The sequence below is a fragment of the Gavialis gangeticus genome, unplaced genomic scaffold (assembly GCF_001723915.1).
Source record: "Gavialis gangeticus isolate Ggan-Ray unplaced genomic scaffold, GavGan_comp1, whole genome shotgun sequence".
Taxonomy (NCBI): domain Eukaryota; kingdom Metazoa; phylum Chordata; order Crocodylia; family Gavialidae; genus Gavialis; species Gavialis gangeticus.
The window spans coordinates 140,760,522-140,774,138 of NW_017728992.1; the positions used below are offsets into that span (position 1 = coordinate 140,760,522).

At 37.4% G+C, this 13,617-nt stretch overlaps 1 protein-coding gene across 1 annotated transcript in view; it reads left to right on the forward strand.

The window, feature by feature from the left end:
• ZC2HC1A (zinc finger C2HC-type containing 1A) overlaps nt 1-13,090 on the forward strand; it is a 39,360-nt gene extending 26,270 nt beyond the window's left edge. The window contains exons 8-10 of the mRNA XM_019519168.1: nt 3,745-3,864; nt 9,183-9,293; nt 10,157-13,090. Of these exons, the coding sequence (XP_019374713.1) occupies nt 3,745-3,864; nt 9,183-9,293; nt 10,157-10,343 (418 nt within the window). The 3' untranslated portion in view covers nt 10,344-13,090. The remainder of the gene's footprint in view (nt 1-3,744; nt 3,865-9,182; nt 9,294-10,156) is intronic.
• The last annotated feature ends 527 nt before the right edge of the window (nt 13,091-13,617 follow it).

Sequence of the window (13,617 nt, forward strand, 5' to 3'; positions counted from 1 at the left end):
GCAAAGCCCCCATTGGGTCCTTTTTCTGTTTTACAAATTTGCAGTGCAGCAGCAAAATTAAATACCCAGAAATCCCTGTATCTTAAAAAAAAAAAAAAAAAAAAAAATGGGGAAAAACATGAAATGGTATATGTGGCTGCAGCCTGCACCACCAGAAACCAGAGCTTGGCCAGCCAGAGCTGTTTCAGCTGCCGGCCAGGCTCCATGTGCCCAAATCACTGCCACCAAGACCCCAGGTAAGGCTGCTGTGGCCAGCCCCCTACTCCACTTGGGGCAGTTTGCTGCATATCAGACTGCATGCAGGGGCATGCCTGGGGACAAATAGCCACGGCACAAATATATTCCTGGGGAAATGCACATTCCTGCTCATGTGGATGTGGCCAAAGTGTTCAACATTTTTTGATTTGTAGTTAAAGTTGTGGTTTTCAGGATGATAAAATAAAAGCTTACTAGCAGACTTAAAATTTCCATTTTGTTTGAGAAATCATTTGATTTCTTTGCTGCTAGTAGTAAAAGGCATATTTTCTTGGGGTAATGTCTGATATTTTCCATGGTCAGACTCTCTCTTGTGACAAAAATGCACTGATTCTGAACAAAACATTTAATCAGTATCAGAAATGCCTTCACAAGTAATCTTGAGAGATTCCTTTGGCTTCCCTTCTCCCTCTCACTCCCCACAACAATATATTTAGCATTTAAAAATACATCCTTAAAGTTCAGTTCCTTCCATGCAAACTTGAGAGACGTTATACAGTTGTATGCAATGAATACAACTTTGACCACGCGGAGCTCAGGCCCTTACTCAGAAATTAAAGGGTTCAGTCAGCTTAGATTTTTAAAGTCACCTTTATTAAACAGGGGAATATCAAGTTAGAAGTAGGAAAGATTATATTCTGTCTAGATATTTAAGCACAGGTGCAACTGCTGCTGGGTACTCTGTCCTGTTCACCAACCTACAAAGACTGGCCATACATTGGGAGCAGGTCACAGAAGAACCATGAGAATGATTAAAGGATTAGAATATGTGATTTAGGCCCCCTGTTCACAATACAGTTTTTGCACCATTAACTGGTTAATTGCATAATTGAGACCAGTTACAGGTGCAAAGTACCTATCATGCCATAAAAAGATCCAACCAACTATACAGTTAGACCTCAAATATATGTACTGATTTTATAGCTGGCTGCTATCCAGCTTTAATTTTCATGTGTAGCAGAATTTCCCATATGACTGGGAGCCTCATCAGCTGACCGGGCTCCCAGCTTCAGGGCAGCACCATGCAGAGCTGAGGCTGGGAGTCCTGCATTGAGCAGACTCAGCCCCAGCAGCAGTAGACTCTGGGTTCCAGCAGTGCCTCACAGCTGTTGGAGCCCAGAGTTCCCACAGTTGCGGACCTTGGGGATCCCAGCAGATGCCTCTCCAGTGCTGTGACCTGGAGTCCACAGCTGTGGAGTTCTGGGTCCTAGCAGCTGTAGGGTTCTGCTTTAGTCTTCCAGCCCTGAGGGTGTGTGGAGCCTCCCACAGCTTGGAGATCAGAGCAGCTATGGTCTCCCACCTCCGGTAGCACTTCATGAACCTTTGGGGCTCCAGCTGGGAGGCTGTAGCAGCTGTGTCCCCCAGCTATAGGGGTGTGTGTGGCTGGGAGCCCTTCAGCTGCTTCTTGCTGGTGCAGGGAAACCCTGATGGGATCTCCCTGGCAGTTGGGTGTGATGGGATCTAATGCATGATATCACAATCACGCCTCCTGCCATGCACATGCACATATGGCATGTCAGGAGGCGCAATTGTGGGGACTGCACATGGAATCCATCGTGCCTTTATCTGCATGTATGGAGGTGCCCTTAGTGAATAATCAAGGAGGTTAGTCTGTATAATTCTAACAAAGAAATAGGCTGGTTCAAAAAAGAGTTAAATTTTTAATTCCTGCTTGAACTGGAAAATCTCTGTTAGAAAAGTGGGAATTAACATGAGGATGTCTTTTGGCTTGTGTTTTTCATAGGAAGTGAGATTAGTTAGATTAGTGTTTCCTTCTAGCTGTACACTATAGGAATTGCAATTGCAACTTCATTTAGTATTGTTAGTTTCGTTGTTCATTATACAGAAATGTCCCCTGACACTAGAGAACGTAAATTGCAAGAATGCATACAAGGGCCTTCACAAAAAAACACAGTAGGTTTCTAAAGCATTTTGCAAACTGTGGGCTTTAGTGCCTTAAAAATGAAGATGTTATAGAGGCAATCAAAATAATATTTGTTAGAGAGGTTTACAAGATAAATAACCAGTTATTGAAAGCCAAAAAAAAACTTGGTGTTTTGAGGAATTGAGAGTTTATGAAGTTATTGCTGTGATTACATTGATATGCCATGAATGGTGTTAGTTAATGGCCTGTGTCAGGAATGTAGAAAATTCTGTAGGTTGTTTCGGTTTTTTTAACGAATCAATTCCCCTTTTCTCTAAAGAAGTTTAAAAAAAAAATTCTGCTGCTTTATTCTCAGGCTTTCTGTTAACATTCTTTTGGGGCACTGGAGAAAAGCATATGCCAGCTTCTGTTGTTAAAATTATACAGGTATTTTAATTTTAAAGGGCACGTTTCAAATGCCTGTGTAACTTTGCAAGTATCACTATCGTTAGTATTATTATCATTTATTAAATATATATGTAATAATCAACACTTGTTATTAGTTACACAGGTATTTGAAATGTGTCCCTTAAAGTAAAAAAATGCCTGTGTAATTTTTAATAACAGAAGCTGATATATGCTATATAGATACTTCCTCCCCTCGCCTCTCCTCATCTTTTTTCCTCTTTAATTTCAGTCAGATAAACTTGTTTTTTCACTAGAATTATGTCTTTAGATTTGGCTGCAACTGTTCTAGCTAATTTTTAGAATAACTAGTAGAAAGCAGATTAATCTGTGAAAGATGACAGAATCTTTTTTTTTTTTCCTAAAACATACTCCTGAGATGTCAAGGGAGCCTTTTTCTGGTCTGTTACATGTTAAGTTGCAATTTTTTTTAAGTATGGGTTTTGTAACACAATCTATTAACATTCTGCTAAGCTTCTGGAAATTAATATGTAGCTAAAAAGAAATAAGTAATGACTGTTTTTTAGTAATGTTCTCTACTTAAATATTCCAGTCTCCAAAGTTTTGGTTGGGAAAGCAGGAGGCCTCACTCAGATTTACTCAGCCCTATGAGAGGGAGGAAAATGGAAAAAAGAATTGTGCTCTTATATTTTTAGAAGGGAAATGGAAAACAACACTTCTCCCTTATCCTTCAGTCCACCATTATCTGAAAAATATTATTTACTGTTTCATCTACTTTCAGTATCACTTTCTTAGTTAACTTTGTTTGAATTCTGCCCATAAGCCCACTTGTGGTTAATTGTTTCAGAAAAAAAAATATTACTGTATTCATAATAAACTGAGCTTCATAGATTTATATAATGTTAAAATAGCCTAAGTTAGGATGAGCTAACATTGATGTAGTCTCTGCACAACTGTAATAGAGACTGTAGTGTTTGATACTTGTGAAAAACCAGAGAATGATGTCCTGAGCTCATTTGTTCCTTGAAAGTTTGAGGTCTCTAGCTATAGCCAATACAATTACTTACATTTGAATAAGAATTGCAATTCTGTTGAGCAAGACAAATGTTTAATTGTGACTGTTTCTTTGAAATACTTGCAATATTTTAAATGGCAAACTAGCCAACTCCTTATGGGTACACCTTTATATATTTTGATAGTAAGATGGACAAGTTAGGCCCACCACTGCGAACTGGAAGAGATGTGCAAAGGTTGTATGACAGTGATACAAAAACAGACAGTACCATCAAAAGACCAAATGAGTTGTTGCCCATTAACAAGTAAGTATTGCAAATCAGTGTGGCTTACCTGTTTTTTGGAGATGTTTTCTAAAGGGTTAGAAAATTAAAAATGAATTTTAACTTTTGGAGTATACCAAACCTCATTGTGAACTTTTTAAATAACTATCTGCTGATGGACCAAATCCTACTGTTTTATGGGAGAAAGGACCTGAATAAGTAACTTGTTTTATTGTTTACATAAATTTGCCTGCTGTAAATTTTATAGGAAATAAAACATTGTACAGGGAGGAAAATGGCTATTTCTTAGGCTTGAGTTCAGAGGCATTCTCTGTTAACATTTTCTTCCTCTTTATTCCAAACTAAATATAATAAGTTATTTCATGTTAGCAATGCTGACAAAAAGCTTCTTCTATAGTAAACATTTAAACATGGAGAACAAAGCAGAGATAAATATATTCTTGCTAGATAGCTGGTATTTTTAAGTCAGTTAAAAATTTAGTATTTACTTATCACTATCTGAAAAGAAATATGTGAAACGGTATTTCCATATCTTTAAGTAAGAAATGGATGCAATGACTCAGTTATCACTAATTGATAAGGAAAAATGTTGACTTTTAAATGGCAAATTGTTGGGAACATGCACAAAAGTATGCCTCAAAAAATATTTTTCAGGTTTAATTATTCTCACGGATTCTGTTTTTTGTTCCCAGAGAGCTGCTCTAATTAAAATGCAGCAGCATCACATATATTAATCCCACAGATTTACCAGCTGGACACTGCTCTCCAAGCTGCTGGGCTGTATATTGGCAATCAGATCAGTATCAGCCTATATGGTTGGTTAATAATCAGCCATTGGTATCTTTATTGGTGCACTTCTAATAATTTATTATGCAGACTACTTTCAAATATCCCATTTGTCAACTGGTGGCAGTAGGACTGGAACAGGGCTAAGTAGCTCTTCTTTTGTATTCATTCTTCCTCATTTTTTTCAAACAGGCCTTTTCTTCTAATTCTCCTTTTCTCAAGATGCATCTTGATGTAACTTTTTTTTTATAGCTGGGGTGGTGCTTTATCTTTTTTGAAGTTTTGACACTCCACAGATTATTAGGTTTTTACTTCATTGCAAGAACAAAGCTACTGGGAGACTGTGATTGGTGTGGAAGGACAGGATTGAGATAGGGACAGGTTGGAGGGGGAAGATCAGAAGTCGGCATGAGCAAGAGTCAGTGCCCTTTAGAGGATGCTTTCTTATACACTAGGAATTCACTTATAATGGTGCCTTAGCACAGCTTTGTATGTCTGTGAAGTCAGCCACTCCAAAGTGAGGAAATGCTAGAATTAGGGTTGCCTCTTGAAACCTTCAATCTAGAGCCTCTCGCACTTCTCTGTCAGCAAATATCAGTGAAACCCACTGATGGGCAACTTGCATCCTCCCCTAGCATTGATACACTTAGATGATGACAGTGTGCTGCAGGTGGGAGTCTATTAGCACAATGGGCAACAGTCTGTGAGGTCAGTCTAATACTTTTAACCTAGCAGCTGGAATATGTGAGTTAATTAGTGACTCATTTTGATTTTTAAAATGAACTAGGAAGTTATATACATAAAGCTATGCTAAAAGAACATTAAGGCTGTAAAACCACCTGCTGTAAAGTGAGGAAATGCCAGAGTTATGATTATCTTTGAAACTTCCATTCGCCCCAGTTGTGTATGTCTTTACATGATTGCATTCTCACTGTTCCACAGGGCCCATACATCATCTAGTGAAAAGAATATCAGTGTTAGTTTAATGAATAGCTGTTCAACGTTTCATTTTCTCCTTGTTTGTTGCGCACCACACATCTTGCTCCTCGCTATTTAGAGGCTGCTCTGAAGAATTTCACCAGCGTCCTCAAATGCTTTCCTCTGGCACTCCTCTTTTTAATATTTGATTGTTTAATGACATTTAAAGAATTTTTTTTCAAAGTATATTCTAATGAAGGAGTACTGTAATCTGTGGCTGCCTGCAGACATAAAAAACAAAACAAAAAATGACATTTTACTTTTAAACTCCTCACATTCCTGCACCAAGCCCAGCATGTGCCCAGAAGAGGCAGTGCGGGAGTTGGAGCTGACTTGTCCAATGTCTGTATAGATTGGGCACTTTAGTGGGGCTTTTATCTAATAGCTAGTTGAATCAGCTTTAGATAAAAGCACCAAAAAGCTCTGCTGAAGCACCCTGATCTATATAAATGCCGCATCGCTGGGTCGAAGTAACGTGCTGCTGCTTCTGATAAAGCATGGTTTGGGGGGAGGGGAAGGGGGGGGTTAATGTCTGCAAGGAGCCTGTGTGTTTACAAATGAAAAACTGAAGTACTGAAATATTTGGGGACAAATTTTAGATGACTTGAAACTGGACTTATTTTTTTGAATGTTGTAGCATTGTATAGCTGAAAATCAGATCCTGGAGTCTCAAATCGGGAACTCAGAAAATGAGGGTTACATGACGAGTCACGTGTGAAAGGTTTGGTTTAAATGACTTAACTAGGTACATGTAAGAACTGTGTAATCAAAGCAGAAAGCTTTCAGTTTTAGAATGGATGTGATCATGTATCTAAAAACTGCCTTAATTCTGGCATTTCCTTACTTTTGAGAGCTTGATATCATAGTCTAGTGTACTTTCAACATAGGTTGTGGGCTTTGTTTTGGTTTGGGGGTTTTTAAATGATCATTTACAGAGTGTTGATCTACAGCATAAAAACCTAAAACTTTAATAAACAAATTCAATGAAGAAATATAGAAATATGATATATAAATGACTAAACAGTATGGATAAGACATATCAAGCAAATGATTAAAAATTCTAAACTGCACATTTATCTCAAAGCATAATATTCTTATCAATATTTGAAATTACTTTAATCTTACAATTTCTGTCTTACAAATCTTAAAAAGTCCCTAACAGGTGGCCAGCCCATTAGGAAAAGTTTTTAAAAAAATAAATTGCTAATAGCACTAACCAGGTATACTTGCAAGTGGGTAATTTGATAAGAACCATAGTTCAAGACTGAAAGCCCAAAGTGGACCTGGTTTTCATATTCTATCACTTAGCTAAAATATAAAAAGCCTTATTAAATAAGGTAAAAATATGAAAGCATTCCTAATTAGTATATGAACATTAGAGGAGCACCTCTTCTTATTTCTTGTGTAAGCTTTATTTTGTCTAAAATTGCTTTGTCAATCATCAAACCACTAAAGTTACTTGAGGCACATTGCAAATTTTACCCCAGTTTTGTTCCATACATTGTATTCTTAAGTTTTCTAAAATGATTTGTGCCTTACATTGTTATCTCACCTGAAAATTTTTTTTGCCTGCTCTCTTCTTAGCCAAACTATAGTCAACTATAGTCAAGCAAACACAAGTAACACTATACTCCCATTAAATAACTTAAGGCCTACTGTATTCTACAGGAATTTTTATGAAGCAATCCTTCCAATGCCTTTCATAGACTGATAGGACTGTCCGTCTTATCGTAGGAAAACTATAAGAGGGTTTCAGTGAGTTGTCCAGTGCCACAGTATCAGTGCATTAGCTAGTGGGTGTTGGGCCATCTTCTTTCCTGACATAAGTGCATGTCACTGTCCTTGAAACCAGTTACTTCAGTGGGATTTGCATCCATTTTTACTTGGCTGAACTTTGAACATAGACCTCAAGTTCCTAATTTTTGTGTTTAATCGTTTGATCACTCCCCTTTTTTAATTTTCCACTGCAATGTTCAGACCACTGGTTCCAAATCCCAGGAGCCAAGAATTCGGCCTTAATCTATCCTTGGCTATTACTGAGGCAGGTAAGTTTAAAATATATATTTACAACATGCTGTCTAATATTTGAAACTCATTGGTTTGTGTCCTCCGTGGTGTAAACATTGCATTTGAGTTTATTGAAGTTTACATCTTTCTTCCTTACAGTTGCTACAGTTTAGTCTTAAAGATGTTTATAATGCTGAAAGGAGCACTGGGGTTTGCCTCAAAACTCATTTGTGAATTTCTGTTTGATGCATTTGAATTCTCAGTGGACATGCTCTTTATATGCAATCATTTTATTTTTTTTAACACACACTGAACCTAATTCACAAATGCATAAGAAAGTCAAAATTATGACTTGCGGGTGAAGAATGTGTAGATTAATAGAAATATTCTGGAACCCATGTATGTGATGTCATGTGTTCTAAAGGCCAGTGAAAATGCAGCAAATTAGAAATTCACCCAACCATGGTTTGTGGCAAGTCTTTGGAACAAGGCAATAAAACTAACCTTTGGTTGCTAGTGGTGAAGGATGCTTTCTCCTCCTCATGATAATACAGCTCCTGAGGGAATGCAGACAGATTGTCAATGTTAGGATGCCTCCTCCTCTTCAAATCAGGTAGACTTTGACCACGGACTTTGAGTTGAACATGAGTATATCATTAGCTGTGTACTACCAATTCCTTTCCATTTTCATGGCTGTTCTTGAGAGCTACCCCGTCCCTTCTATTGCCAAATCATTGAAGCCTGGTATAAGAGTAATTTTGGCAAAGCTATCAAAGGTGGGTGCTATTGCTGTCTTGAACAGTGGAAATGTTTCCCCAGTACTCATACTGAAAAGAAAGATGGCTGCACCAAAGGTGGTTGTTTTTTCCATAAGCTGGGAAGTAGTAACCATCTTAAATGTCCTTCAGGTGGCTGAGAACAAAGGGTACTTACACACATGCCCAACGCCTGCTCTGATGTGTGCTAATGTCTACTGGAGCATGCTAAGTAGCACACTCCAGCAGCCTTTGTGTCTCATGTATTCTGTGTCCTCATGCTTCAAAATGGTGGTGGGGGCGCTTTAACTAAAGATAGTTCAACAATCTTTAGTTGAAGTGCCCCTACCACCATTTTGAAGCACGGGATGCTGCAAGCACTTTAATTAGAACAGCTCCCAAGAGCTTGACAGTAGCTGTGAAGGGGAGGGGTGCAAGACCACCATCCTTCAAAATACTTCTGTCAATCCTACTGTAAAAATCACTTGCTGTCAGTAAGGAGGTAGAAACATTCTGTAGCATGAGAAACCAATGGTAAGTGCCCTACCTTTATTCCAGCATGATACATGGATATGATGTAAGGCATTAGACCATGGGGTTTTAAAATTATCCACTGACTTGAATCCTGACATTCAGTGGTCCTTGCTAATCAGTTTTGGGTCTCTGTACTCTGTCACTGATGAAGACCTATGAGCTGCTGCTGTTCTTGCAAATTGCTGCAATGTCATGGCTATGTAGTTTTGTTTTCTGGTTTTTTTGTTAAACCTTGTATTTATTAATGTAACAATTAATTTTACTGAATATCTATTCTAGAAGTACAGTAAAAACTCGAACATCAACACCTCCCAGTTTGGCGAGAAGTGCAGGCACAGCTGCTGTAGCAAACAAAAGAAAAACTTACAATGCGGAAAATTACTCAAGCAGGTAGTTTTTAACTTTTTTGAACTCTTGTTAGTAACGGGCATGAGTTTAAGGAAGTACTTGACTTTTGTTGGGAAGGAGTATTCGCAAACAGTGGTAGTCTCTTAATTCAAGTCTGTGGGTTTAACATTTTTAGTATGCTTTGATTGTGGGCTTGGCGTATTTTTGGGCCCTAGCTTTATATAGTTTTCAAATTATAGCTCTCTAAGATAATGGAACACCGTGTATTAGTTGGAAGTGTTAAGGAAATCCAATGACTTCCAACCTAAAAATACAGAACTTTAAGTTCATCATTGCATATAGAAACTGAGAAAATAAGAAGTTTGTAGTTGCAACTCAACAGGACCCAGAGAAAATACCACAGCCCTGATCTCCTTATGTTATGAACACCAGGCACTTCCTTTGCAGTTAGCTGGAACTGTGATGCTTAGCATGTGTGGAAATTGCACCAGAAGCTAGTCTGTCTTTAAAAAACCCCCCCTGAAAAACCAACGATCCCCACCCCCCACGCACGCACGCACTCCCCGCCTGCATCCCCTCTTCTCTGCTATAATGCTCATTTTGACCTTTTAAGTAAGGGCTACATTTTTATAAAGTAATTACTAGGCCAGTGTTAAAACATTTTAGATCAGTTAGTGACTCAGATGTTGCATCTGTTTCTTATGCTATTTTTCTTTAATGATATTTTTATTGGAAAGTAAGGAATATTTCAGCAGGGACGTTCAGATACATGGAAGATTTATCCTTTTTACAACATTAATTTAAAAAATCCCTTGGTAATAGCTTTAGCAATTTTTTGCATGGATACTTGTACTGGCTTGAATTGAATTGAGCTATAAATATTAACATTCTTTATCTGGGAACAGGTCTGATGGTAAACTTGGCTATGACAGTGGAGACTGCTCATCCTCAGTCAATGGAGGAAGTTCAAAAAGCAGCGAGGGAAATTCACCTGTGCAGTTATCAAAATTCTGCCATGAATGTGGAACCAGGTACCCTGTGGATTGGGCAAAGTTTTGCTGTGAATGTGGAATTCGAAGAATGGTCTTATGAATATATTATTAAAAGCAAAATGGAAAAGAAGACCAGAATCTCTGTTGCTTTTTGCTGCATTGGAAAGCTAGAGAACTTCCAGTTAGATTTCATGCTGCAAACATACTTGAAACACCATGTTGTAACTTTGCTGATTGCAATCCTTTTAGTTGCATAGTAATTTATATATACAATATGTATACTGCATACAAAAACAGGTACCTAAAACTGTGCCATTCAAGGAAATACACTTTAATTTTGGGTGGAAAATAGTTGAAGCAGAAATGTGTTAAGTCACTTGCCAGTTGAAATGGGTTGATTATTTTGTTTTGTATAACCATAATAGGTAAAATATTTTTAAGTCATCCATCTGAGAAGATAATCATCCACAGAGAACTAGCCATAAACAATTGGGCTAAAAATTCCTCTAAGAAGAAATCAGTGTACATTTGGGACACTGACTTAGGAGTTATCATGGTTAGGCTATATGAGAATTACAGGGGTGCCTCCTTATAAATTGAAAATACAATAATTATATGTCTTTAAAATACTATCCTAATTGGCCTTCATGATTATTTTCTTGGTTTACTTCAAAAAATAGATGTTAAAGCAAATGAAATAAATAGCTGTGTGAACGTTTTTTATTCTTTATGTATATTAACTGCATTTTGCCATACATCTTTCCACACTCCCTTCTTTTAACAAGAACCAGTAGAGACTTCTTTTGTTATACAGGCATTTTATCAGTATAGGACCACAAATTTAAAAAAAGAATGCAGTTTTTCCAAACTAACTCTTCTTTACCACAACTGCCCAAATTACTTTATGAAGCAACGCCCTCCTTCCCTTCTACAGGTTCTGCTACAAGGTACTGCCCTTTTTTACTTCCATCCTTTTTCTTCTAGGGAAAGGCAAAATCTTTACATACTCCAAATTTAAATTTTTGCTATGAGAACTTGTTAGTGGCTTCAGTGGATGATCACAGCTTGTGATGGAAAATAAATTGTATGTCATTTTTTAAAATAGCCCTCCTAATTTAATGTGATCCAGAAGAAATATTTGTAATTATATATTGGTACTGTATGGTTTGATAGAAGTTGTCATCACTTTATTCTTATTCCCATGCAAGTAGGTGTAATATGGAGCAGTAATGCTTCATGTGATAGTATGTGAACGACATTTGTAAATGATTTTGTAATCTTGGGCTTAGTACGGCAGACGTAGTCAATAGCAAACCTCACATTGACTTCAAAGGGGAAGCATGATCAGACCTTCTTTGGCTGTTTAAATTTTGTAATCTAATTTTTAAATAACTAGTCAGAAGCTGGGTTACTTAGTCTGTGAAGTTTGTTTTGAAGGATTTATTGGTTTTGGTCATCCATGGAAATGCAGTCTGAAAGAAGCTAGTTGTGCCTTTCCTGAATTGTGCTGTTTTGTCAAAAATGTTTACTCTTAACTCGCTACCACCACTAATATAATAAGTGTATGTATGATTTATGTTAAGGTGGCATTTTGTAGCTGATTGCATTGTAATATGTAATGTAATCTTAGGATAGTATCGACAGTTTTTTGAAAATACAAATAATGGGGCCAACAAAAGCTTTGGTATCTATTTTGTGGATACCCTTCTCTGACTTCAGTGGATACTCACAAGTTAACTTGAGGCTGGCTTGTCACAGGCCCTAAACTATTGTTGTTTTAGAATTGACAATTTCTGTGGTGCAGAATTGCTTTGTAACTTTGCTTAGAAATTAAGCACTCCTCAAAATTGCCCCTTTACACAGTGTGATGTTATCTTATTTTAAATCCATGAAATTGCCATTATGCTGTCAATACTTAGTGTGTTAAAGTGGGTAACTAGGAAAGGAAATGTTCTATAATAGCTAGACTTGATGGACCTTAGCTAAGTTTGAGCTCTAGAAACCAAGCTAGGTAGAACTTTAATTTTAACAGTTCCATATTTACATATAGAAATCACAGTCCTGCGTCACTTGTACATGCAAGCCTCAGGGGAGAAGGAGAATCTGCAGCAGGCTCATATTAATGAATCCCTGGAGCCTCCCTTCTTGGGTGAATTTCACCCTCACTGATTCCCTGGGAGTTCTGATTGTTAAAAGATGGAGGAACAAACCCTATATGGGTTAGTTAGTTAAAGGGACACTAAAGGTTGACACCTTCAACATGTGACCTATTGAGTTTTCATGCTTGGACTTATTGGCAAAAATGTTACCATTTGGGGGTTTTAAAATAATCAAATTACCTCAGCTAAGCAGTCTTGAACAAACCCGCAAAACAAATAATAATGTGGCCACACAATACAAAGGAAAAAGCACAGTAAGGAAACGAGCTTCTGAAGATGTTATTATAAACAGCAAATGTGCTGAAGGACTTGTTGAAATTATGTAAAATACATAAAGTTTGTCTTTCTGAAACACATGTCAGGTTTTCAGTCTTATGCATACAGTACATGGATTTATGGTCTACAGCTTTTTGGAGGTTGTGAGACACAGGGCTTAGCCATTTTTGTGAGAAAATTACCCTTGAGTAATACATTATTTAGTTTGTTTTTATAACCACATCACCAGAAACAGTACATAAAAACAAAATGTGTTTAAGCTTGAACTGATGCATGTTTTTAAAAGAGATTCTAAAGTTTAATTTGGCATCACACCTAAGCAAATTTAATCTAAATTCGCGTAATGTGACATTTGATATATATTGTGTATGTGTTTGAATCTTCAGCAATAAAGACATGAAATATGAATTTATAATCTGATTATCCTGTTTGTTACTTCAGAGTAAAGCTATCGGAGCCTTACTGCCTATTCAGTTGTATCAACATTATTATTTATCTAATGGCAAATTTTTCAGTTTCTGCTTTTGTCTACAGAAGACTGCACTGCACATTTTATCAGCACAGACTTCTGCTTTTCCATCCAAATGTTTTAGCAAACAAAGATGGAGTGGTTTTTATACACATTTGCAGATGCTGTTAAACTGAGTATAAAACACATAATAAAGAATTTAGTTATCAGAACGGGGAGGGGAGGGAGGGAGAGAAATTAAAAGTAAGCACTGATGGAGGGAGCTTAATGAGTATTTGGAGAATCTGTATCTTCCCAAGCATCTTTATATGGTTATAATGTTTTCAAAAAGGACCCATAGGGTGCATCCAGGCAAGTGCAGTTGTGTGGTACATGGCACCTCAAACACGTTTGAAGTGCCACATACTGCACAGTCTAGTGTTCTCCACACTGCAAGAGCACACTGCCTGTGTGGGGGCTGCTCTGGGTTT